This window comes from Rhinatrema bivittatum, chromosome 4 (genome assembly GCF_901001135.1).
Source record: "Rhinatrema bivittatum chromosome 4, aRhiBiv1.1, whole genome shotgun sequence".
NCBI lineage: Eukaryota > Metazoa > Chordata > Amphibia > Gymnophiona > Rhinatrematidae > Rhinatrema > Rhinatrema bivittatum.
Window position 1 is genome coordinate 229,482,116 of NC_042618.1, and position 27,605 is coordinate 229,509,720.

The window sequence follows — 27,605 nt, forward strand, 5'->3', positions numbered from 1 at the left end:
AGAGATGGCTGAGGGGAGATATGATAGAGGTCTTTAAGATCATGAGAGGTCTTGAACGAGTAGATGTGAATTGGTTATTTACACTTATGGATAATAGAAGGACTAGGGGGCATTCCAAGAAGTTAGCAAGTAACACATTTAAGACTAATCGGAGAAAATTCTTTTTCACTCAACGCACAATTAAGCTCTGGAATTTGTTGCCAGAGGATGTGGTTAGTGCAGTTAGTGTAGCTGGGTTCAAAAAAGGTTTGGATAAGTTCTTGGAGGAGAAATCCATTAACTGCTATTAATCAAGTTTACTTAGGTAATAGTCACTACTATTAATTGCATCAGTAGCATGGGATCTTCTTGGTGTTTGGGTACTTGCTAGGTTCTTGTGGCCTGATTTGGCCTCTGTTGGAAACAGGATGCTGGGCTTGATGGACCCTTGGTCTGACCCAGCGTGGCAATTTATGTTCTTACGTTGAACTTGCAAATTGCTTTTTGTTGCACCTTGGAAGCTTGGGCTACTTGCGCCTTTGTCAAGAATCTGGTGGCGCAGGGTTCTAGCTTGGACTTTTAATAGAACCACAGGCCGCCTTGGCTGATGCGGGCTGTGATTTAGTATGCACAGGTGCTAGGGGAGCTGCTTCAGTTTTTGTGGCTGTGCAGCTGGTCCGCAGATAGTGTTTCAAAGTCCAATCTTACTAAGCTGCCCTTCAAAGCTTGCTTTTATTTGGCATTGGAAAAAATGGCATGTAAATGGGGAGAGACCTAGGTTCCTCTATTTTGTCAGAGGACAAGACACCCATTGCCCTGTCTTTTAAGGTGACTGGCTGCTCTTGAGACTACCGGTGTTTTTGGCTTTATAGGGAAGGTTCTTCTCAGAGATCCCATCCCTTCCACAGGTCTCAGTCCTTTCGCCCCCAAGGATCTCAGAAGGAAGCGGGCTCCATAGGTGGAGTCCTTTGGCCTTTCCAATGAAGGTTTGCAGGCTCACTTGGTGGTGCAGGAGATAGGTGGTTGCCTATCCCGTTTTTATCACAGGTGGGTCCAGATTACTTCGGATCAATGGGTTCTCGAAGTGATTTGGGATGGGTATGCTCTAGAATTTCTTTGCATTCCTCTGGATGCCTTCATAGTCTATTCCTGCAACTCCCCTCAGAAGAGGGTATAAGTGGAAGTGACATTAAAACAGCTGTTGACTCTGAAAGCTGATGTGTTCCCGAATCACGGATTCTCCTAGGACAAGCAGGATGGTAGTCCTCACACATGTGTGATATCATCAGATGGAGCCGGGCATAGCAAACGTCTGTCAAAGTTTCTTGAACTTTACCTGGCACACTGAGCATCTGTGTTCGCGAACACAGATGCCAAAAAATCCCCGGAACCAACAGCAAAGAAGGTAAAAACTTATCGTGCTGCCCCACTGACTAGGGGGGACCCCATGCGACGGCAGCGAAAATATTGCAAAAAGAACAATGAAGAGCTCTGAAGACAGAGCAGAGCCCCACCACCGCGAGGCAACTGCACTGCGGAAAGAAAGAGACTGAAGGGGTCCCCGTATGGCCATGCAGATAGTGGAATGCTGGGCATGCTCAGTGTGCCAGGCAAAGTGATGCCCCCAGTGCCCACGGACCATGTCTTTTGACTGATCCGCATGAAGTCTGCATTCTTTGCCTGGGGGCATCACATGATGTCCACGGTTGTCGTTTTTGTGACCAGATGACTCCTAAGGGTGGTCGGACATGTTTAGATAAAATGGAGAAACTTTTTGGGCCCAAGAAGTCATGGCCCTTCACGCTGGCGTCCGGCACGTCAACACCACGCGGTCGAGGGGAACTTATGGACACTGAATCCTCAGTGTCCACCCCTGCTCAGGCTCCCCCTTTGGAGGGGTACGCCGGAGATCGAGCTTGGATGGTGTCCTCCCACTCCAGAACATATTCACCCTCCTCAGCGCTGGGCAGAGACCAGACCGAGCACCAGAGATTGAGAAAGCAGTCATTGGTCGCCATCTGGGCATGGCTCCAGTTCCAGGACGGCACCAGCATTGGCTGTGTTGCCCCTGAAGTGGCTACGCAGAGACTCAGGCCTCAGTCGAATCCGGGAGTCCGAGGCGCTCCCCTCTGTGCTGGGCACCGATCCCCCCTCATTTCAAGGGTGATCCGGTGGCGCCTGCTCCTCCTCCTCCTGCCTTTGATTCAGCTTATTTATTGAAAGATTGATAGCCCCCAAAGGTCCTTTGGGCAAACTCTGTGAAAGCTCCAATTTCTTCTTGGGCATAGCTTCCACTCTTCTCCTGAAAGATATTTGTAAGGAGGTCACTTGGTCTTCCTTACATAAATATTTCACACAGGATGTTCATGCAAAAGAGGACACAGCCTTTAGAACTGGTGCTTTTAGGGCAACCCGAATTTTTTCCCTTCCAGATTAATTGGGCTTGGGTACTTTCCACACGTCTGGACTGGTGTATCAAGGTAAGGAAGGAGAAATTTAGTTTAATTTTATAATTTCCATTCCTTGAATCCTGCTACACCAGTCCAGGATCCTCTCAGGAAGTTTGGCCTGTGCAGTCTTCAAAGCAGTGTACCTTGGTTTATAGAAATGGAGGCAACCAGAGTTTTTTACTTTTTGCTTACTCTCCTTCTCTTCATATATCCAAGAAAAGTTTGAAAGTATCATTTAAAATTATGTACATGCTGTTTGAGTTTGAATCTGTAAGATTTTTTTCTTCTTCTTCCATGACTTTGACAGATGAATACTGGCTTTTGCTGGAGCTGTGCCATCATAACTATTAGTGATGATATCATGGAAAAAAGTTGTGTTCTCTGTCTCCATCTGCTAGGAGGGGGAGAAAACTACTCGTTTGGATTGATATAGCAGGATTCAAGCAAAGGAAATTATCAGGTAAGACTGAATTTCTCCAGATTGATCACTCTAAGGGGCTGATGCAATACTTTGGCGCAGAAAGCGGGTGCTGAACAGTCAGATCCCGCTTTCTTAACGCGCCCCCAGGTGCTCCCATGGGGGTGCAATGCAGTATTTAAATTAGGGGGGGTCGCTTTAGCAAGGAGAGCCCGAGTGTGTCTGCCCACCGCCGGTTAGGAAAACCAACGCAGAGTTTATCTGTCGGTTTTTCTAAACACCGCACAGCCGGGGGTTCAGGAAACGGATGCACCTGACTGCCGTTTTTTTTTTTTAAACTTTTTTTTGTTTAAAATTTGTTTAAACAAATCGCAATGATATTAAGTAGGAGACAGTACAGAAAAGCTGTTTTTTCTGCTTTTCTGTACTGGTTTAAGGAGCGCTCAGCAATTTAATGCCTGCTCCAGGCAGGCGTTAGTTTCTGATCGCTAAATGTGCGTCCTAGACACACTTTTTTTTTTTTTTTTTTTAGCATCGGGAGTGATTGCTAATAGCATGTGATTAGCACTATTAGACTCACTCCACGTTGGACGTGCGTTGTAGAGGTGCTAATTCCCTTATTGCGTAAGGGGATTAGCACGGTATTGCATCGGCCCTTAAGAGGTGGAGTGGCCACATAAGCATTAGTTCTTCTTTTGTACAGCTATATGCCACTTAACTGGGTAAGGTTAAGAATTAGAGAGAAAGCTTTCCTTGTTGTTGCACATCTGTATGTATGGTAATGTCTGCCACTGTGATTTATCTCAGGAAACATTCAATGCCCTGCTTACTTTCCTAGATCTTTTTTCCCCTCTTACCCATTCTTTGCTTGGGCATCTTCGCTCATTAACAGGTCAATCCAGTAACAAGTGGTAGGAAGAGCTGCGTTAGTGCGCGGCGCACCTGCGGTTGCCGCACGCACAGTCCAGCTCACCTACCGCTCGATCCTGTATGTAAATAGCTTGCAAATGCAAGCTGCGAATAAGAAGTGTCCGTGAAGAGTTAGGCCCGCGCAACCCATTTTACTGTATACAGCGCCTATACAGTAACCTGGGTGGCGGGCCTAACGCTTCACAGACACGCGTTACTGGATGGTAGGGAATAGCTAATTCGTTTACATGTAATATACATGCCATGTGTGGAAGGGGTTACCCGGGGATTTAAGGACGCGGTAAGAGTAGGTTAAAGGGGATTGTGGATCGCAGGAAGGGCTAACGCGGCCGGAAAGTGAGTAGAAAGCGGGTTAGGAGCGGGGTAAACGCGGCCACACTTTACTGGATTGACCTATAAGTTCGTGTGTCTGCCCCCTTGACTTCTTAATAAGTGGAGGGAGCAGAAGTGTTTGAGAGAAGTGCCCATTGCCTCCTGACATCAGTGTCCTGCAGCAGTGGCGCTGGACTCATTGAGCTAGTGACCAGAAATTTTATACCAGTATATACAGTGGCTTGCAAAACTATTTGACCCCCTAAAAAGCAGATTTGTGTGGATTACAAATGATGCTTACAGATTGAAAATTTACTTTAAGAGTGTTCTGATTTGCAATAAATATACTATTTGGAACAAAGTCTGCTATTCATTATTTCTCTACATTTTTTGTAAAATTAAAAACTGAAAAATACTGCTTGCCATAACTATTCAACCTCTGAGCTGTGGAAGCTCCAAATTTACATAGATAAAAATGTATTGCCTTAACAATTGGCTTACATTTGTCCTTTACCTGCGAATCATTAAAAAAAAAAAAAAGTCAGCTTTTCTAGATAAAAGAATCTCTTCCCCCCCTCTTAATTCCAGTACCACTGTTCAGATTGTGAATCTGAAGTAAGTGGCGAAAATGAAGACCAAAGAGCATTCTAAGGAAATTAAAGATAAAGTTATAGACATGCACAAGATAGGACAAGGCTACAAAATAATATCCAAGTGCTTGGATATCCCAGTGAAAACTATTGGATCAATTGTGAGGAAAAAGAAGCTGCATTATACCACCCAGTCACTGCCTAGACAAGGCCAACCCTCATAACTCGGAGTCTGAGCAAGGAGGAGACTTGTGGGAAGGCACAGAACAATCACTTTGAAGGAGCTACAGAGTTCAGTGGCTGAGACAGGAGCGGAGGTGCACCAGACAACCATATCAAGAGCTCTGCATACATCTGGCCTGCATGGGAAGGTGGCTAGAGAGAAGTTATTACTGAAGTTTGCCAGAAAGCATTATAGTGACCCAGCTAAAATGTGGGATAAGGTTTTGTGGTCAGACAAGCCCAAAATGGAGCTTTTTGGCCAAAATTCAAAATGCTGTGTGTGGTGCAAACCTAATTCTATCCATTCCTCAACAAACACTATTCCAGCAGTAAAGTATGGGGGTGGCAGCATCATGTTGTGGGGATGCTTTTTCTCAGGGGGGGACTGAGCATCTTGTCACAATTGAAGGATGGATGGATGGTGCAACAAACAGGGAGACACTGCAAGACAACCTGCTTCAGTCTTCTAAAAAAACTAAAACTTGGGAGAAAGTTCACCTTTCAGGAGGACAATGATCCCAAGCACAAGGCCAAAGCAACACAGGAGTGGTTGAAAACATAAAGGTGAAAGTTCTACAGTGGCCAAGTTAAAGTCCCAGATCTCAATCCAATCGAGAATCTATGGCATTGTTTGCAAATTGCAGTCCATTAGTGTCATCCAACCAACCTGAACAACCTGGAGCAAAGTGCCAGGAAGAATGGGAAAAAAATCACTCCCAAACAATTTGCAAAGCTGGTAGAAACTTACCCTAGTAGACGAAAAGCTATTAGTGCATCAAAAGGTGGTTCTACCAAGTACTAATCTGAAGGGGTTGAATACTTATGCAAGCAGCGTTTTTCAGTTTTTTAATTTTATTTTACAAAAAATGCAGAGAAATAAGTTGTGATTTTGAAAATTTGCTTTGGGCATACTGGTTTGCAATAAACATACTGTCTGGAACAATCTGTGTAAGTGTCATTTGTAATCACCAATCTGCAGACTTTTGAATACTTTTGCAAGCCACTGTATGGATATTTTTCTGTCTCTTCTGTATTACAAATAACCCTATTTCCACTTTTTTCATATACATTCCTGGCTTTGCTATAGACACAGCAAAGCCAGGAATGTATATTTAAAAGATGAAACTTTTTTTTTTTTTCAAAGCTTATGTTTCTATGTAAAGATGTATGGCATATTCCTTTTTATTGGGTGGGAAGATAGGCAAATACTTGACACACACACACACACAAAACAAATAGGGATAAAAAGTGGCTGGGGGAAAAGGGAGAGCCATACATCTGAAAGGAGGGAAAAAAATCCAGTTAAATTTATTAGAAACCTACCTCCTTTATGCTATGTGTTTTTTGTTTGCTTTTTGACTTGCACTCAATTTTTCCAAGACACTTGTCATCCGTGTATCTCTTTCATTTCCATCTTTAATTTTGTGCCCTGGCATTCAGCTTACAGGAGCCATTTCATCCCATTTGTGTGTAGGATCTGTTACATCCCCTGCTCAGTGCATAGACTCTTTTACAGCAGGAGGACTGACAGCAGTTATTCTTACCCAAGGCTTGCTATACAGTAAATGAAATATGGCTAATTTCCCTCTGTCTCTGGCAGCTGTGTATCAGACCAGGTTGTTAACAACTACTTGTAGAAGTAGGGAAAGACTTTTTTAAAAAGAAGTGAAAGTAGTAGTAGGTGATGCAGTATAAAAGTAGTGAGCTCCTAGAGTGCTGAATAGTAGCAGTTTTTACTAGGAATAAAATACTAGTACACATCATTTTGCTGGGTTTCAAAAGTACACTTTTTTTCTAAATCTTTAAAAGGTATCTTAAACATATTTCACTTATTTATATTCTGCCATTTTAGAACTTCAAACAGATTATATTCGGGTACTGTAAGTAATTTCCTACAGAGGGCTTACAGTTTGTACCTGAGGTAATGGAAGGTGAAGTAACTTGCCCAATGTCACAAAGAGTAGCAAAGATGTAGTATATTCTTTCAGCATCAGCACATTTTTGATTGCAGTAGATAAATTTGTGGAGTTGCAGCTCACACTGCTCATCTTTCTTGGATATTTCTTATTTATTGACCATCAAGGCAAATATTCAATTAACAGAACTAGAATAGGTGGTATAAAATTGTAGTGTATTGTTTTTGATACTTCAGCACTCTTAGCAAAAGAAGATGTAGCTCTCTGAATAGGGTGTATGATGCACGGCTTGCTAACCCAATTTATCTTGGGTCCTTAGTGCATTCAATCATGGGTGTATTTTGGTCTGATAAACTGGCATAAGAAAAAGGAAACCTTTTCAGGAAATCTGTTTTTCTTTTTTTCCCCTTATCTCTTTCAATTACAGCATTTGTCTGTAGTAATTGATGGTTTGTTGGCAAGTGTCCTCCCAGGAATGGAGCGAGAGAAAGCCATGCTGCTGTTAACAATGCTCTTAGCTAAGAAGGTAGCAACCAATGTACCAGGCCTTCTACAACATGTTTTCTGGACCACAGTTCGCTTTCTTAACCAAAATCTTCTTACGTACATCACTGATTTGGCAAGACAGGCAAGTACCAACATCATCACCTGCTACTTAACAAGCATTTATGTTCAGTGTTTTACAGTAAGATTACATGTTTGGCTTTTCTGGTTAATTGTCATTTAGGTGCATTATATTTCTGTAATTTTTAGTTTGTCTCTTATCTCAATATTTATCCTGGGATGTGTATTAATAAAACTGGTTCCATTAGCATATCTTCCACCTGGTTCTAACTCTTTTCAATCATGACCTTGATAATTTTAATCCAAAACCTTATTTCCCTGTATGTACCCGGATCAGTCCAGACGGTGGGTTGAGCCTCCTGACCAGCAGATGGAGACAGAGAAAAACTGAAAAGGGTATCCTATATCAGGACCTGAGGCATTAGACATCTCAAGGGTCATAGCAGCCAGAGAGGGGCAGTGACTGGACCACCGGTTTCACCCCAAGTCAGGCAAGAGGTCACCGGGGAAGGAATCCTAGGCTGAATAATCAAGGGGCAATGTCCCCCCTAGGACCCTGGAAGAGACAGAACTGTCTCCCTGAGGGATCAGGTTTTGAATTATACCAAGAAGGATAAACCTTTTTTTTTTATGCTATCAAAGAGATAGGAAATACTTGCTTGATCCTGAAAAGATATGAAGAGAAAAATCTCCCTGAGAGAAGAAAATAAAGAAAGAGGGAACCGCAGGTTTAACTGTCTGTATCTGCTGGAGACAGAGAAGTACTGAAGGGATGCAGGGTAGGATCTTACGCTGAAGACTGTCTTCCTCGTCTCTATCTCCTCCACTTGCTGGATCTCCGAGATCCAAGCGTTGTCCTGTCGGGAACCCTTTTTGCGTTTTTCCGACTCTGGGGTATCTCTCAAGACGGTCCCTTCCTTCTTACCAAAGGTTGTTTCTAACTTCCATGTCAACCAGTCGGTGGAACTTCCTGCGTTTTCCCCAGACGAGATTGCGGGTACGGCTGGGGGCGATCTCCGTAAGCTAGATGTCAAACAAGTTCTACTTCGCTATCTCCAGGTCACCAATGACTTTCGGGTCTCAGATCCTCTTTTTGTCCTTTGGAGTGGGCCCAATCGGGGTAAGCTGGCTTCTAAGACCACTATTGCGCGGTGGTTGAAGGAAGCGATCTCCTCGGCCTATCTTTGCCAAGGTTGGGTGGTTCCCGAGGGCCTTAAGGCTCATTCATTGCGCTCTCAAGCTACTTCCTGGGCAGAGAGTCAATCGGTCTCTCCGCAGGAGATTTGCAGGGCCGCCACTTGGACGTCCTTGCATACTTTTGCTCGACACTACCGTCTGGATGTGCAAGCTCCGGTTATTGGTTCTTTTGGGCGGCAAATGCTTCAAGCGGGACTGTCTCTGTCCCACCCGGTTTAGGGAAGCTTTGGTACATTCCACAGTCTGGACTGATCCTGGTATGTACAGGGAAAGGAAAATTAGTTCTTACCTGTTAATTTTCATTCCTGTAGTACCACGGATCAATCCAGACGCCCTTCCCTGTCTGTCTTTATTTCTGTCCTCTCGAAGCTTGTTTCTTGCAGATTCTAATACTTCATTTTTGTGCAAGAATACTGAGCGATTACACCGGAAGCTTTGGTCGTTTTGAATACCAAGTATATGCAAAAGCGTATAGTTATACCATGTTTCTTACATTGTTCTACAGTTGCTCCATTGAACTTTATGGTTACTTGCTTGATCCTATTCTGGTTTTGTTATTTTCTGCTTTGACAATGGTTATACTGAAGGGTTACAGGATAGGCTCTGTCCTCATATAGCATATCCTTTCAGTTTTAGTCTGTCCACCTGCTAGAAAGGAGGCTCAACCCACAGTCTGGATTGATCCATGGTACTACAGGAACGAAAATTAACAGGTAAGAACTAATTTTCCTTTGGGAATGGGACTCCCCGAAGATGGGCTTGAAGGTTGGAAGGGCCACTTGGAGTGCCTCAAAACGCCTAAGGTCGATGCTGCAGTATCGGGCGTGACTAAGAAGACTATGATTCCGGTGGCCGGGGTGGCGGCCCTCAAAGATGTCCAGGTTCGCAAGCTAGAGGCCAATTGAAATGCATGTTTGAGGTCTCAACGCCGAGCCTCCGGGCAGCAGTATGTGCTAGCTTGATGCATCGTGCTTGCTTATGCTGGATTCCAAGGCCTCAGGAGCAGACGTCTCCGGGGGTATTGTCCCCCATACAGGCAGCCCATCTGGAGGCGGGGTTGGCCTATATGGCAGGTGCTTTATATGATCTGGTGCACACTACAACTAGGAGTATGGTCTTGGTGATGACGGCTCAACACCTCTTGTGGTTGCATAATTGGTCGGCGGACATGTGGTCTAAGATTCAGTTATGTAACCTTCCCTTCAAGGACAAGGTGCTCTTTGGGGAGGACCTAGACCAGCTCATGAAGTCTCTGGGTGAATCCAAGGGCAATAAACTCCCGAAGGATAAGAAAGTCATCAGGAAGAATTTTCCTGTTCGCTCTCGTGTTCAGGAGTCGTGGAGTTTTCGGACCGATAGACATTCTTCCGCTGCGGGACAGAAGTAGTCATCAAATCATCAGCGGACCTTTCAGGGACTCTGACATTCTGCTAGAGTTGGCTCCAGTCAGGGTTCCTGAGCTAGTAAGCTGGTCTAATGAAGCCAGGGGCACCAACTCCTCATTGGTTCCAGTCAGGGGCAGGCTGTACCAGTTTTACGAGGAGTAGGTCAAGATTGTCTCTGACCGGTGGGTACTGGAGGTAATAAGGGATGGTTATGCCTTAGAATTTTCTCGCCCGCTCAATAATGCCTTTCTGGAGTCGCACTGTCCTTCTCAAAGCGAGCACAATGCAGTAGTAGAAACTCTGCTCAGGTTGATATGTCTGGAGGCCATCCTCCTGGTTCCCCTGGATGAGCAGGGGCAGGGAAGGTATTCCATCTACTTTGTGGTACCAAAGAAGAAAGAAGGAGGGCACTTTCCGTCCTCTTGGATTTGCAGAAGGTGAACTTGAACTTTCGAGTGCCATGATTCTGGATGGAGACCCTGCATACGGTGATCACAACTGTCCACAAAGAGTTTCTGGCGTCCTTGAACCTCACCGAGGCTTATCTCCATATTCCTATTCAAAAGGAGCATAAATAATTCCTGCGATTCAAGGTGCTGGGACAGCATTTCCAGTTTCAAGCTCTTTCCTTCGGTCTGGCCACCGCTCCTCGCACTTTCACGAAAGTGGTGGTGATGGCTACAGCCTTGAGACGGGAGGGGTATTGGTTCAACCCTACCTGGACGACTGGCTCATCCGGGCGAAGTTGAAAGAGGAGTGCGCTCGTTCAGTGCAGCGGGTAAGGCAACCCCATAGCTCCCAGGATTGGGTGATCAATGTAGAGAAGAGCCACCTGGTACTCTCTCAATCTCTGGAGTACTTGGGTGCATGCTTCAATATCCGGCAGGGCAAGGTATTTCTGATGGAGGACAGAATGTCGAAATTGCAGGCATGGGTTTCCCGCTTGCTGAATTTCCAGTTCCGAAGGTCTGGGATTATCTGCAGGTGCTGGGATCTATGGCGTCGATGTTGGAGCTGGTTCCAGGGGCTTTTGCTCACATGCGCCCATTGCAGAGAGCATTGCTATCTTAGTGGAACCCGATGTCTGAAGAGTATTATGTCCCCTTACCTCTGAAACGGGGAGGCCAAGACCAGCCTGGAGTGGTGTCTGATCAATCTGGACAAGGGCATGGCTCTGGAACTCCCGGATTGGGTGGTATTGACCACAGATGCCAGCCTCAAAAGCTGGGGAGCAGTGTACATGGGGCACTCTGCCCAGGGGCTCTGGTCGGCTGCAGAGAAGACCTGAATAATCAATCATTTGGAGATGAGAGTGGTGTGCAGGTCATTGGAATTGTTTCTGCGTCTGGTCCGGAATCAGGTGGTTCGGGTATTGTCGAACAATGTGACGACGGTGGCGTATATCAATCATCAAGGAGGTACAAGAAGCCTCGCTGTGGCTCGGGGAGGCTCATATGCTGTTTGCATGGGCAGAGCACCACCTCGAAGGGATCGCAGCCTCTCATGTCGCAGGAGTCGACAAGGTGCAGGCAGATTTTCTAAGACGATAGCAACTGGATCCCAGGGAGTGGGAACTGTCCCTGGAAGCCCAGAATCACATTTGTGCCAGATGGGGAGTTCCTCAGCTGGATCTTATGGCAACCAGGGCCAACTCGAAGATGTTAAGAACATAAGAACATAAGAACATAACACGATGTTGGGTTCCATATTAGGTGCTACAACCCAAGAAAGAGATCTAGGTTCTTCTGCTGCAGAAGAGAAGTCTGCTCGGTGGGCCTAGATGCTCTGTGTCCCTGGCCGATGGGTCGTCTTCTGTATGTGTTTCCTCCATGGCCACTCATAGGTTGAGTGCTTCGTCACATAGAAACTCATCCAGGGGCAGTGGTTCTGGCTGCGTCATCCGTGGTTCGCGGACTTGGTGCATCTGGCGGTGGATGGGCCTCTTTGGCTGGCTCACCTTCAGGGGTTACTTTGCCAGGGTCCCATATTTTCAGATCGGGAGGATCACTTTTGTCGCATGGCTTGACTTTTGAGAGGCGATGACTGCGTATGAAAATATTTGGAGCCGATGATTTCTACCCTTCTTCAGGCTAGAAGGCCTTCCACTTCCATGGCTTATGTTAGAGTGTGGAAGGTTTTTAAGTCCTGGGGCTACCAACTTGGGGTGGATCCCTCTGCTGTCTTCTATTCCACAGATTTTGTCCTTTCTGCAGCACGGGCTGTCCAAGGGCCAAGTCCAGTTTTCGTCTCTAGGTTGTCTCGGGGGCAAGGTGCTGGGCAGGCCTTTGGCGTCTCATCTGGATGTCATTCGTTTCCTCAAGGGAGTGAAGCATTTGAAGCCTATGCTTCACAAGGTCTGTCCTGACTGGAATCTTAACCTGGTCCTGCAAGTCCTCTGTGAACCTCTTTTTGAGCCTTTGGGTTGTACCTCCTTGAAGGATCTTGCACTAAAGACAGCGTTTCTGGTCACAATCTGCTTGGTCAGATGTATTTCGGAGCTTTAGGCTCTTTCCTGTCGCAATCCTTTCTTACGTATTTCCACCGACAAAGTGTCTGAGTATGGTGCCTTCTCTTTTGCTAAATGTGGTCTCTGCCTTCCATGTGAATTAAACAGTGGAGTTGCCGGGTTTTCCAGATTGGTCCAGAGACTCTGCCTTGAGTAGAGATCTTCACCTTTTTGGATGTTCGACGTGCACTCTTGCAGTACTTGAAAGTCACCAATTCTTTCTGAAGGATGGACTATCTTTTTCGGTGGAGTGAAGAAAGGAGACAAGGCGCTGAAAGCTACTTTGGCCCGATGGTTGAAAGAGGCTATTTCTGTGGCCTATATTGCTAAGGATTGTGTGGTCCCCCCAGTGGCCTTAAATGCCTTCTACTAAAGCACAGACAGCCTCTTGGGCCAAGCGTCAGTTGGTGACTCTGCAGGAAATATGTAGGACCTTGGTGTGGTCCTCCCTGCATACTTTTCACCAGGCATTACCATTTGGATGTTCAGGCGCCTGAGGATGCGGGTTTTGGTGAAAGTCTTTTGAGAGCGGGTCTTTCGGGTTCCCACTTGGTTTAGGGTTGCTTTGGGTACATTCCACTTGTCTGGACTGATCTGGGTATGTTCAGGAAAGGAAAATTGATTCTTACCTGCTAATTTTTTTTTTAGTTGTCTTTATTATAACTTTATCAATAAACAACATTGAAACAGCATAAACAGCCAGTAAAACAAATATGGCCCTATACCCCCTTCCCCAAACCCCTCCTCCCTCTCCTCATATCACTAATCTCCATTGTCTACTCATCCAAGAGATTTATTGATAACATATATAGTACAACTAAGTGTGGACTATTATGAGCGAATACCCCAGGGGTAAAGCTATCCTGCTAACAATTACAGATGTGGCGAGAGATCCCTTAAGCCTCTGCTACATATCTTCTCTGCGTTTCAGCAGGGAGGTGTTTGATGAAAGGGTCGCAAACTTTAAAGAAGACTGCCCATTTGTTTTTCTTCAAAGTCCAACATTTCAGTGAACCAAAAATCTAATGTCAGAGGATCCTGTTGGATCCATTTAAGCAGGATGCATTTTCTAGCAGTACTGAAGCACTTTATTATAAGAAAGTGGTTCTGGCTCGTACAACTTATTTCATCATCTAGAATACCAAACAAAGCAAAATACGCCTTCTTCGGGAGTGGACACCCCAATATTTCCACTAGATAATTCAGTACTGTCTCCCAGAACACCTGTATTTGGGGACAATCCCAAAGCCCATGACTCAGCGAATCCTGGGTCTCTGAGCATTTAAGACAATGTGAGGACAGAATGAGTTTCATTTTAAAAGCCCTGAGAGGAGAGAGAATTAGTCTATGTATGACCTGCAAAAATTGCTCCCTCATTCCGACTGATGGAATGGCTTTATAAAAATCTCCTAATCCATCCATCAAGTCGTCTTCATCCAAATCTGAACCCAGATCACGATTCCAGAGCTCAGCCAAAACTCCCAACGTTTTATAGGACACTGAAAATTGTAGTAGTTTATAGATATTGGCCAATGATTGTTTCCTTTCTCGAGTCAGAGACAGTAGGGCCCGATATACATGAAGAGTTACACAAACCAAGCTGTTTGGTAATAAAACTAGCAATTTGATGATAACAAAAAATATTATTAGGTTGGAAACCAAATAAATCTTGACATTTAGTAAATGGATATATTTTCTGGGTCTGTGGATCGATAAAGTCATAAAAAAATAATGTGACCCTGTTTGGCTAGTCACGAATAAAAGACCATGTCTTGGCCCGTGGCAAATCTGGGGTTGCCACATAGTTATCCATGGCGACATCTTCCAAGAGAGCGACATCCTCTTACGTGTGGCACTCCAGCCAAACTATGCATATCTCATCAATATATTTTTACTCAAACGTAGAGGGAGATCCTTTGTGTCCGCCTGTAGCAAAAAACGTAGGTCAAAGGGTCTCGCCAACCATCGATCCAGTTGAACATCTGATTAACAATTACTGTTGAATAACCAGTCCCCTAATGAGCAAAGTGCACCCGCTAAGTTATATAGCTGTACATTGGGGAATCCCCAGCTTCCATCAACTACAGGCATCTTACCTGCTAATTTTCGTTCCTGTAATACCATGGATCAGTTCAGAGGCCCACCCGGTATTGTTACCGAAAGACTGACCTTCCTGATACTCAGATACACAGTATTGTTTGGATATTGCCACTGCAACAGTTGTTATTTTTAGTTCCCTGTACGTACCCGGATCAGTCCAGACCATGGGTTGAGCCTCCTGTCCAGCAGATGGTGACAGACCAAAACTGAAAGGGTATCCTATATCAGGACAGAGACTACCCTGCAGCCCTTTAGTATTTGTCTGTCTCCAGCAGATGGATCAGCTCACCCTGCGCTCTCCTGATTTGGGCTAGTCAGCCTTTTTTTCTTCTCTTCTTGATGGATCAAGCAAGTACTTATTCCTTCGGGATTCTAGTAGGATTTTTCAAATAAAATAAAAAAAATTTGTTTTACCTTTTAAAGTTAATTGATTTCAGTGCTTTGCAGGAGACTATCCTGTCTCCTGGCTCTTGCCGGACTTAGGAGGGCTTCGCCCCTTGTGCTGGGCATAGCCTAAGTCCGAGGTCCAGGCTGGTGGTCCAGTCATTCATCTTCCCCCTTCTGGCTGCCTAGGGAGCTTAGGGCTCCATTGCTTTTTTGCTCAGTTTGGCTTCAAAAAAAAAAATTCTAAACTTTAAACTTTTTTTCTCTTTGTATCGAACCGGCAGCCAGACACAGAGGAGCGTGCAGGCTTCGCTCCCCAGCCGGCAGAGATGCCAATCATCTATTTTTAGGTTTGTTTTTTTTTGGGTTTTTTTTTTCAGCTCACGGCTCCTCTTCGCTGAGGATGCTGTGGCCAGCCGCCTGCCTAGCCTGTGGGGAGCCTTCGTCGCGCCTATTGTGCGAGGGGCTCGGCTCTGCCTGCCGGGTGAGGAAGGCCCCTCCTCGGCAGGACAAGCAAATTTAGCCCGGGGACGGAATCCCTCACGCATGGCCAGGCTGTTCCTGGGTCGGCAAACCGCGGGAACGGTGGCCATCTTGGGGATTTCGGCAGCTCCTGTTTCAGAGCTGGCTGGGGCTGGGGAGCAAGAATTTCAGGATTTTCCCCGCAATTTTAAGCCCCGAGGTCGTCGTGTCCCCCTGGGAAAACCAGGCTCTATTTTCCTCCAATTTTGTTCTCCTCCTGCATAAATCATATTTGGCTAGCTTGCAGGAGGAAGAGGAGGAGGACCCTTCCCCAGGCCCGGCCCCCCCCCCCGACAAATTCCGTGCCGCTACCCATTTTTCCTGTCTCGGAACCCCAGGGGTCTGTTGGAGTGGGGGTGGCCCCTATCCCTGACCCCCCCCCCCCCCCCCGGTGGCCCCAGTTACCACGGATCCTACGTCAGATTTAGCGAGCACACTCCCACCCCTGGAGGGGGATGATCCGCATGAGGGGAAGTGAAGGAAACAGCTTGATCTTCACCTGGAACTGGAAAGAAGCAGCGATGTAAGTGCTGCGATCATTAGACCCGTCCCCCCATGACGTCACTAACATCGGACAGTTAAGACAGCCTCAACACCAGGATTCGCGCGCTGAAGGGGCGCAACAAAGGGGCTCTCCCCTTTGTGCACCCCTTCGTGCAAACCTTTGTGTATATGTAAAAATTTATTTTTATGTTTCCTTTAACTAAGCTGTTTCATTGTATTCGACTAAGGAATTTTTTCCTGCTTTTTCTGTTTCACTGTAAACCGGCATGATTTGCATTTAATGCAAGAATTGTCGGTATATAAAAGTTAAAAATAAAATAAATAAATGTTTCAGAGGGAGGAGTTGGAGTCCCTCATCCCCTTTGTCCTTCAGGAACTGGGTTTGGAGGGAACCCCTGCGGATACCCTTACGGCCTCCTTGCCCAAGGATATGGACCTGGTCCTGGCGGGACTCAGGGCTCCGGCAAGCGCTTTTCCCTTTCATCTTATGCATAAGTTGCTGCTCCTGCGGGAATGGGAGGCTCCCAAAGCAGGACTCCGGGTGGGGCAGGCTATGGATAAGCTCTATCCCCTCCCGGAGGAATGCTTGGACATGCTGAAGATCCCTACCGTGGACTCTTCTGTTTCGGCAGTCACCAAGCACACCACTATCCCTGTGGTGGGATCGACGGCTTTGAAGGATGGACAGGATCGTAAGCTCAAGGCCCATCTGAAGCGTATCTTGGAAGTCTTGGCCCTGGGGGTCCGAGCGACTATCTGCAGCAGTCTCATGCAGCGGGCAGGTCTTAGGTGGGTTCAACAATTACTCGGCACCCAGGACCTCCCGTCTGCAGAGGCGGAGCAGGCTGAACGTTTGGAAGGCGTCATAGCATATGGGGCTGATGCGCTCTATGACCTTCTCCGCGTCCAGGTGAAGGCGATGGTCTCTGCGGTCTCCGCTAGACGGCTCCTCTGGCTGCGCAATTGGTCGGCCGACCCGTCCTCCAAGGCATGACTGGGCACGCTGCCTTTCAAAGGTAAGTTGCTTTTTGGAGAGGACCTTGAACAGCTTATTAATTCCTTGGGGGGAAAACAAGGTTCATAAGCTACCAGAGGACCATCCGAAACAATCTCGATCCTTTACGCCCTCCCGTCCTCGCTTCCAGGGGCAGAGGAGATATACGCCCCGAGGACGAGGTGGCTCCTCTAGGGGTTATTCTTCCCGGTCTCAATCTTGGTCTCAGCCCTTTCATGGGCGTTGCTCCTTCTGCGACGGACAGTCTCAGCGCGCCACCCCAAAGCCCGCCACACAATGAAGTTCAGTTGACCCATTCCTCTGTCCCTTTTCTGGGCAGTCGTCTCTCCCTGTTCTTTGAGGAATGGGTCAAAATTACATCGGACCAGTGGGTGCTCGACATTGTCAGAGACTGTTACGCCTTAGAATTTGTTCGTGATCTACCGGACCTTTTCGTATTCTCACCATGCAGTCGTCTCAAGTGGGAGGTGGTGGAGCAAACCCTCGCCAGACTACTGAGTCTGGGCGCAGTTGTCCCGGTTCCGAAGGAGGAGCTCGGCGCAGGCCAGTATTCTATTTATTTTGTGGTTCCCAAGAAAGACGGGGCTTTTCAGCCGATCTTAGACCTCAAGAGGGTCAACCGGGCCCTCAAGATCCCACATTTTCGCATGGAAACCTTGAGAGCGGTCATTGCGGAGGTTCACCCTGGAGAGTTCCTCGCCTCTCTCGATTTGACAGAGGCATACTTCAATATTCCGATTCATCGCGATTACCAGAAGTATCTTCGCTTCCACATCCTCAACTGGGATTTTCAGTTTCGGGCGCTGCCTTTTGGCCTCGCTACCGCACCACACACCTTCACCAAGATCATGGTGGTGGTGGCAGCGGCCCTCCGCTGCGAAGGAGTCTTAGTCCACCCCTATCTGGACGACTGACTCGTAAGGGCCAAGTTGGAGACTCTCTGCAGACAGGCGGTGGATCGGGTTCTAGCTCTCCTCGCAACTCTCGGCTGGATAGTGAATTTTCCCAAAAGCAAGCTTCAGCCTTCCCAGGTGTTAGAGTTCCTGGGAGCCCACTTCGATACTCGGATAGGCAAGGGGGACCCCACCACTGCAAGGCGGCGACGGTAGAGGCCGAAAGCAGGAGAACTACTTGGAACTGTTCCGACACCGGCTGCCAACGGGATAGCAAAGCTCTTTGTAATGGTCGCATATGAGCAAATGCCCAGGGGACGAGGTCGATGGTGGAAGCCATCGAACCCAAGACCTGAAGGTAGTCCCAGGCCATCGGAAGAGGCAACGAGAGCAGATTCCGAACCTGGTAGATCAACTTGATAGCCCGCGCACAAGGGAGGACCCTTGTGCGCGGGCTATCAAGTTGATCTACCAGGTTCGGAATCTGCTCTCGTTGCCTCTTCCGATGGCCTGGGACTACCTTCAGGTCTTGGGTTCGATGGCTTCCACCATCGACCTCGTCCCCTGGGCATTTGCTCATATGCGACCATTACAAAGAGCTTTGCTATCCCGTTGGCAGCCGGTGTCGGAACAGTTCCAAGTAGTTCTCCTGCTTTCGGCCTCTACCGTCGCCGCCTTGCAGTGGTGGCTTTCGCTTCCTCATCTTCTCCAGGGAATGCCTCTCCAATCTCCACAGTGGACGATAGTAACCCGGACGCTAGTCTCTCGGGCTGGGGCACAGTCTGCCAGTCCCAGTCCACTCAGGGGATCTGGTTGCCGGTTCAGGCTCATTGGCATATCAATCGGTTTGTGGCCAGGGCGGTGAATCTGGCTCTGCAGGCGTTTCTGCCCCGATACGTGGCAAAGCGGTGAGGGTTCTGTCCAACAACTCCACCACCGTGGCTTACATCAATCGTCAGGGAGGCACTCGCAGTCGCCTGGTGGCCCTAGAAGCCAGCCGTCTCTTCGACTGGGCGGAACGGCATTTGGATTGCCTGGCGGCCTTCCACGTAGCGGGCAAGGAGAATGTTCAGGCCGATTTCCTCAGTCGCCAGTCTCTCGATCCGGGAGAGTGGGAATTCTCGGAAGCAGCCATGGATCTGATCGTCGACAGGTGGGGTCCCCCTCACCTGGACCTCATGGCGACCTTGCACAATGCCAAGGCCAGTCGGTACTTCAGCTGCTGGAGAGAGCATAGCTCGGAGGGAGGGGATGCTCTGGCTCTTTCTTGGCCCCGCGGACGTCCTTCTGTACATGTTCCCTCTGTGGCCTCTGGTGGGAAAAGTTCTCCGAAGAATAGAACTACACCGAGGGTCAGTGGTTCTGGTAGCACCGAATGGCCTCGCAGACCATGGTTCGCGGATCTCGTCAACCTGGTGACGGACGGCCCTCTCCGCCTAGGCCATCTTCCTCGTCTGCTTCGGCAGGGGCCCATATTATTTAACCAGGTCAATCGCTTTTGCCTAGCGGCCTGGCTTTTGAACGGAAACACCTGAGGCGTAAAGGCTATAAGGAGGAGGTTATCTCCACTTTGCTGCGAGCTCAGAAGCAGTCGACTTCTCTAGCTTACGTGCGCGTTTGGAAAATCTTTGAGACTGTTTGTGCGGAGTCTGGCGTCTTAGCCCGCTCCACTCCGGACTCGTTGGTTCTTTCTTTTCTACAGAAGGGTCTCTCCAAGGGCCTTTCATTCAGTTCCCTGCGCGTGCAAGTTTCCTCTCTCGGCTCTCTCCTTGGACGGGTCGAGGGTCATCCCTTAGCGGGCTACCCGGACGTGGTTCGGTTCTTGAAGGGAGTCAGCACCTGCGTCCTCCTGCTCGCTCTATTTGCCCATCGTGGAGTCTTAATCTTGTCCTCCGGGCCCTCTGTGTTGCCCCATTCGAGCCTCTCCGGGCTACGGTAAAGGACCTCACGCTCAAGACAGTCTTTCTAGTCTCTATTTCCTCCGCTCGGTGTGTTTCCGAGATTCAAGCATTGTTCTGTCGGGAACCTTTTTTGCGTTTTTCTGATTCAGGAGTTTCTCTCAAGACTGTGCCTTCTTTCTTGCTGAAGGTTGTCTCCACTTTCCATGTCAACCAGTCGGTGGAGCTTCCAGCATTCTCCCCAGAGGAGATTGCGGGTACCACTGGGGGCGATCTTCGCAGACTTGATGTCAAACGAGTTCTACTCCAGTGTCTCCAGGTCACCAATGACTTTAGAGTCTCTGATCATCTTTTTGTCCTCTGGAATGGTCTCAATCGGGGCAAACCGGCTTCTAAGACTACTATTGCGCGGTGGTTGAAAGAGGCGATTTCCTCTGCCTATCTTTGCCAAGGTCAGGCGGTTCCTGAGGGTCTAAAGGTTCATTCGTTGCGTTCTCAAGCTATTTCCTGGGCAGAGAGCCAATCAGTTTCTCCGCAAGAGATTTGCAGGGCCGCCACATGGAGGTCCCTGCATACTTTTGCTCGACACTACCGGCTGGATGTGCAAGCACCGGTTTTTGGTTCTTTTGGGCGGGACTGTCTCGGACCCACCCGGGTTAGGGAAGCTTTGGTACATCCCACGATCTGGACTGATCCGGGTACGTACAGGGAAAGGAAAATTAGTTCTTACCTGTTAATTTTCGTTCATGTGGTACCACGGATCAGTCCAGACGCCCTTCCCTGTTTTTCTTTTTCTTACTGTCCACTCGAAGCTTGTTGTTGCAGATTCTCAGAAGTTGATACTTCATTTTCTACTGAACATAGGACGATTACACCGGAAGCCTTGGTCGTTGAGAACCAAGTATATGCAAGAGCGCTTAGGTCTACCATGTTATTGAGTTGCTCAGTTGAGCTTTTTGGTTACTTGCTTGATCCTACTTACGTTTGTTGTTTTCTGCTTTGACAATGGTTATGCTGAAGGGCTGCAGGGTAGGCTCTGTCTTGATATAGGATACCCTTTCAGTTTTGGTCTGTCTCCATCTGCTGGACAGGAGGCTGAACCCTCGGTCTGGACTGATCCGTGGTACTACAGGAACGAAAATGAACAGGTAAGAACTAATTTTCCTTTTTCCTAGTTGGCAGGGCGTTTTGGGGCCTTGTGGTTTGTGTAGGGTAGTCCAGTTCAGAGGAATCCAACCCAGGGGTTTTTTCTGGTTTGCCCAGGGAGTGGGGGTAGAATTCTATATAATCTTGGCTTGGGTACAGGTCAAATACTGAGGGACTGCAGGTGGCACGCTAGGTTATGCAGCAGTACCTCAAAGTTTTGTTCTCTGCCTCCATCTGCTGGTAGGGATGCATAAACCCATTTGTCTGGACCAATTTGTGGTATTACAGGAATGAAAATTAGCAGGTAAGAACCAATTTTCCTTTAGCAGCAAGGGAGAGCTCGGTGGTGAAAGCTTGTGCCCTCTCCCCCCCATAGCTAGTGTCCCATTCGTGCTCTCAGCCAGGGAGGACTAAGCTCATGTTAAAAAAAAAAAAAAATATATGAGTAGGGAAGTTTTTAATCCCCCCTCTCTTTTCCGGATCTTCTTCCCTTGGTGTTTGTTGCTCCGTGTCTCTTATCCTCTTTCCCTCTCACTTCTCTGGGGAGGGTATTGTAGAGTAGAGGCGACATGGGCCCGATGGATTGGCTAGGCCCGCTCCTCAGGCTCTGTTATGGTAGGCTGTGGCGGTGGTTTTCACACACACACAGGTATATGCGCAGGAAAAATGCCATGCAGTTTGTACTGATGTAAGTGCATACTTGTGTGCATCAACCGTGGCCTATATTTGTGTACGTATAGGCATATTTGCGCATAGGGATATTTTGTGTGCGTGCATATGTCCATGGCCTACTCTTGGGCATGTCGGTAATAGCGGAATATTGTGCACCTATGACCGTAGCCTACCTTTGGGTGCATATTTGTTTGTGTACTCTCAGTCACTATTGCTGGGCACGCAAGAGGCTGCCTAGAGTCCAGTGCAGGATGACTGTGGCACAAGGAAGGAAGCGGACTAAGCACCTGGTTATCTGTGAGGCTTGCCATATATGGACAATCCAGCCTTCGCTTTCTTTACGCCTGTGTCAGCGCTGCTTGATGCTCAAGGCGATTTACCGACTACAGATTTTACTGATGTTGCGCCATCCCCTCAGAGGGGAGTGGGATGGAAGGCAACACAGTAGATGTGCCCCCTTCCCCTTTTTTCCCGATGACAGAGACATCTCAGACAAAAGGGTTGGAGACTGTCAGGTTTGGGCCTGTAGGCCTCTGTTTGGATCCATCATCCTTTCCTAAGTGGAATTTTTCCAGGGCCTGCAGATTTTGCATGCTCGGGGCCCCCATTTGTCAGCCACTGCAGGCAAGCGCCGCAGTGGCTGACACTTGGCAACAGTGATCATAACATGATCAAATTTAAACTAATAACTGGAAGGGGGACAATAAGTAAATCTGCAGCTCTAACACTAAATTTTAAAAAGGGAAACTTTGATAAAATGAGAAAAATAGAAAAAAACTGAAAGGTGCAGCTGCAAAGGTTAAGTGATCAACAGGCATGGACATTGTTTAAAATACAATCCTAGAGGCGCAGTCCATATGTATTCCGCGCATTAAGAAAGGTGGAAGGAAGGCAAAACGATTACCGTCATGGTTAAAAGGTGAGGTGAAAGAGGCAATTTTAGCCAAAAAAAACATCCTTCAAAAATTGGAAGAAGGATCCATCTGAAGAAAATAGGATAAAACATAAGCATTGTCAAGCTAAGTGTAAAACATTGATAAGACAGGCGAATCGAGAATTTGAAATGAAATTGGCCATAGAGGCAAAAACTCATAATAAAAACTTTTTTAAATATATCCAAAGCAAGAAACCTGTGAGGGAGTCGGTTGGACCATTAGATGACAGAGGGGTTAAAGGGGCTCTTAGGGAAGATAAGGCCATTGCAGAAAGACTAAATGAATTCTTTGCCTCCATGTTTACTAATGAGGATGTTTGGGAGATACCAGTTCCGGAGATGGTTTTCAGGGGTGATGAGTCAGATGAACTGAACGAAATCATTGTGAACCTGGAAGATGTAGTAGGCCAGATTGACAAACTAAAGAGTAGCAAATCACCTGGACCGGATGGTATGCATCCTAGGGTTCTGAAGGAACTAAAAAATGAAATTTCTGATCTGTTAGTTAAAATTTGTAACCTATCATTAAAATCATCCATTGTACCTGAAGACTGGAGGGTGGCCAACGTAACCCCAATATTTAAAAAAGGCTCCAGGGGTGATCCGGGTAACTATAGACCAGTGAGCCTGACTTCAGTGCCAGGAAAAATAGTGGAAACTATTCTCAAGAACAAAATTGTAAAGCATATAGAAAGACATGATTTAATGGAACATAGTCAACATGGATTTACCCAAGGGAAGTCTTGCCTAACAAATCTGCTTCCTTTTTTTTGAAGGGGTTAATAAACATGTGGATAAAGGTGAACTGGTAAATGTAGTGTATTTGGATTTTCAGAAGGCGGTTGACAAAGTTCCTCATGAGAGGCTTCTACGAAAACTAAAAAGTCATGGGATAGGAGGCGATGTCCTTTCGTGGATTACAAGCTGGTTAAAAGACAGGAAACAGAGAGTAGGATTAAATGGTCAATTTTCTCAGTGGAAAAGGGTAAACAGTGGAGTGCCTCAGGGATCTGTACTTGGACCGGTGCTTTTCAATATATATATATATATATAAATGATCTGGAAAGGCATACGACGAGTAATGTTATCAAATTTGCAGATGATACAAAATTATTCAGAGTAGTTAAATCACAAGCAGACTGTGATACATTGCAGGGAGGACCTTGCAAGACTTGAACATTGGGCATCCAAATGGCAGATGAAATTTAATGTGGACAAGTGCAAGGTGTTGCATATAGGGAAAAATAACCGTTGCTGTAGTTACACGATGTTAGGCTCCATATTAGGAACTACCACCCAGGAAAAAGATCTAGGCATCATAGTGGATAATACTTTAAATCATCAGCTCAGTGTGCTGCAGCAGTCAAAAAAGCAAATAGAATGTTAGGAATTATTAGGAAAGGGAATGGTTAATAGAATGGAAAATGTCATAATGCCTCTTTCTCACAGGACAAGCAGGATGGTTGTCCTCACAAATGGGTGACATCGAGGATGGAGCCCACCACGGAAAACTTCTGTCAAAGTTTAAACAGAACTTTGACTGGCCCCTACTGGGCATGCCCAGCAAGGCACTGACCCTGCAGCCAGCAGGGGTCTCCCTTCAGTCTTCTTTTTTCCGCGCAGCAGTTGCCACGCGGTGAAAGGAGCTCTCTTACCACGTTCCTGACAGGAATTCGGTATTTTTCTTTCCGAAGAAAATTTGCCCCTCAGGGGTCTCCCTTCGACAAATTTTTGTCACCTCCGCGGAAACCGGTAAGTTTTTTGCCTTTTTTCTTCGACTACCGTCGAATTTGGCCCTCGAGGCCTGTTGGCAATTACCGAGCCCGCGACTAAATTTGGCCTTAAGCCATGGCGACGGGGTTCCGTCGATGCCCGGATTGTACCCGGACTATGTCAATCACAGACCCCCATAGGGTTTGTGTTTTGTGTTTGGGTAGTGAGCATGATGTCCTGACTTGCACCAAATGTGCCCTAATGACACCTAAGGGTCGCAAAGCCAGGATGGAGAAGATGGGGCTCCTCTTCCATGCACCCACCCCAACGCCATCGATAGCATCGACGTCATCGGAACCGGCACCGTCGAAGTTGCACCACCATCGTCAACCCTCCGGTGACCGTCCACCATCGATGACTTCTCGGCCGTCGACTCCTGTCCCCTCCCCGGATGGGCGAGGAGACCGGAAGGACAAGCATCGCCATCGACGGCACAAGTCTCGGCCTGTCGAGGATCCACAGTCATCGACCTCTGAACAAGCCGAGCCACCGACTAAGAGGCCTCGTTCAGACTTGGCACCGTCCACGTACTCGTTCGCAGGCATCGAGGAAACCCTCACCCTCTCGGGGTGTGGGAGCCGTGATCCCACCGGTTACGGTGGTCCCTCCGGCTCTGCCTCAGCCTCCCTCTCCCGTCGAGCCGGGTATTGTTACCCCTGGTCTCCGGGCAGAACTGGACCGGCTGGTCCAGGAGGCCATCGAGAAAGCGATGCAAAGATTCCAACCTCCATTGGCACCGTCTCCGGCACCGATTCCGGCACCGCCACCGGCATCGACCCCGGCACCGACTCCGCCACCAAGGAAGCGGTGGAAGCGCTGGCACCGCTACTACAACGTATGGAGGCACTTGTACATGCCCTCCCATCGATGATTCCAGTAGCACCGACAGCGCCATCGTCTCCGACTGGATTTTCATCGGCGGGAGAAACACCGTTCCTGATTCCCCCTTCCGGGGTGGTCCCATCGGTGCCTTCTCGTATATCTCCACCAATTTATCCTTTGGCTCCATCGGTTCCAAGACCGGCACCGACTCCATCGGCAGCACCGAAACCCTCGATGCCGTTCCCAGTACCGATTGTACCACCGGTTCCTCCAAGGTTTCCTTCGATGCCTTCGGATCCTCAACCAGGTCCATCGGGGCTTCAACCCCCAAGTGATCCCTATGATACCTGGGGTGATGATACATCTTCTGACACAGATTTACCATCACCGCCTTCTCCTACAGAGAGTAGAAAAAGATCTCCTCCAGAGGATCTCTCCTTTATTAATTTTGTAAAGGAGATGTCCGAAATTGTACCTTTTCAGCTGCACTCTGAGACCGATGACAGACACCAGATGATGGAACTGCTTCAATTTTTGGACGCTCCAAAAATCATCGCTTCCATCCCCATTCACCAGGTGTTTCTCGATCTCTTAAAGAAAAACTGGGAATCTCCTTCATCTGTATCAGCAGTTAACAAGAAGGCTGACTCCACATACCTCGTCCAGTCAGCACCAGGCTTTCAAAAGCCTCAACTGGATCATCGCTCTGTTGTGGTGGAGTCCGCACAAAGAAAAGCCAAGCGTCTCAAGCCACACTCCTCCACTCCGCCGGTCAAGGACAATAAATTCCTAGACAGTGTGGGACGGAAAGTGTACCATGGAGCTATGCTGATTTCTCGCATAGCCTCATATCAACTCTACATGACGCAATATAACAGAGCCATCCTTAAACAGATGCAAGATTTTGCTGACACATTACCTGACCAATACCAGCCACAGCTTCAGGCCCTTCTTAACAAAGGGTTTGAAGCGGAGAAGCACGAGATCAGAACAGCTTATGACATCTTCGATGCCTCCACAAAGGTTTCAACTACTGCCATCTCGGCCAGACGTTGGGCTTGGTTAAAGTCATCCAACCTTCGCCCAGAGGTCCAGGATCGTTTAGCGGATTTACCCTGCTTAGGGGACAATTTGTTTGGAGAACAAATTCAGCAAATAGTAGCTGAATTGAAAGATCACCACGAGACGTTGAAACAACTTTCTTCTGTTCCGTCCGAGGTTTCCTCCAAACAACCACTTAAGAAGGACTCAAAGAAGTCGTTCTTTCGGCCACGCCGTTACTACCCTCCATCGGCCAGGCCTCGTCCAGCTCGATCCTCTACTAGGCCTCAGCCGCGTCAGCCTAGGAAACAAAGGCCTACTGTAGCCCCTCCTCCTGGGCCTGCGGCTGGCCTTTGACTCCCCTGTAGGGAACACATGCCAAACCCCTCTTCCAGACATTCCTGTAGGAGGTCGACTGTACCATTTTCTACAACCTTGGTTGCAGATCACCTCAGATCAGTGGGTGCTAACAATTATCGCACAGGGTTACCACCTCAACTTCATAACTCTTCCGGCAGACTCCCCGCCTCTTCAAGCGTGGAGTCTATCCACCCATTTGGCTCAATTACAACAGGAAGTGTCTCTTCTTCTGCAATCAAATGCTATAGAACCCGTTCCTCCCTCTCAACGAGGCAAGGGATTCTATTCCAGATACTTCCTAATACCAAAGAAATCAGGGGGACTACGTCCCATTTTGGACCTTCGAGCCCTCAACAAATACCTTCAAAAAGAGAAGTTCAAAATGGTAACCCTAGGCGCGCTGCTCCCTCTGCTACAAAGAGGGGATTGGCTGTGCTCTCTCGACCTCAAGGACGCTTATACCCACATTGCGATCACACAATCCCATCGCAAATATCTGCGGTTTCTCGTAGGCCACGACCATTATCAATACCGTGTCCTACCTTTCGGTCTGGCTTCTGCCCCACGAGTCTTTACCAAATGTCTCGTAGTGGTAGCAGCATTCTTAAGGAAGGAAGGTGTCCACGTCTACCCCTACCTGGACGATTGGCTAATCAAGGCCTCCACCCAACAGATAGCTCAATCCTCCCTAAAATTGACAATTCAAACACTCCTTTCCTTAGGGTTTCTTGTCAATTACGAGAAATCTTGCTTAGTCCCGTCTCAAACCTTATTCTTCATTGGAGCAGACTTGGACACCTTACAGGCAAAGGCTTACCTTCCTCTTCAGAGGGTCCACACCCTAATGTCCCTGGCTCGCCAGCTCCAGTCTCAGAACACTGCCACGGCTCGCCAGTTCCTCATTCTCCTAGGACACATGGCATCCTCGGTTCAAGTCACTCCCATGACCCGACTAGCCATGAGAGTAACACAATGGACTCTACGACACCAATGGATTCAAGCTTTTCAGCCTCTGTCCTCCATAGTCACAGTCACACAAGCGCTGCGCCTATCCTTAACCTGGTGGACGACT

General features: G+C 47.7%; 1 protein-coding gene across 3 annotated transcripts in view; it reads left to right on the forward strand.

Annotated features, from left to right (window-relative positions):
* BID (BH3 interacting domain death agonist) overlaps nt 1-27,605 on the forward strand; it is a 110,557-nt gene that overhangs the window by 69,816 nt on the left and 13,136 nt on the right. For all 3 annotated transcript variants that reach the window (XM_029599842.1, XM_029599844.1, XM_029599843.1), the window contains exon 5: nt 7,245-7,445. In XM_029599842.1, the coding sequence (XP_029455702.1) occupies nt 7,245-7,445 (201 nt within the window). The remainder of the gene's footprint in view (nt 1-7,244; nt 7,446-27,605) is intronic.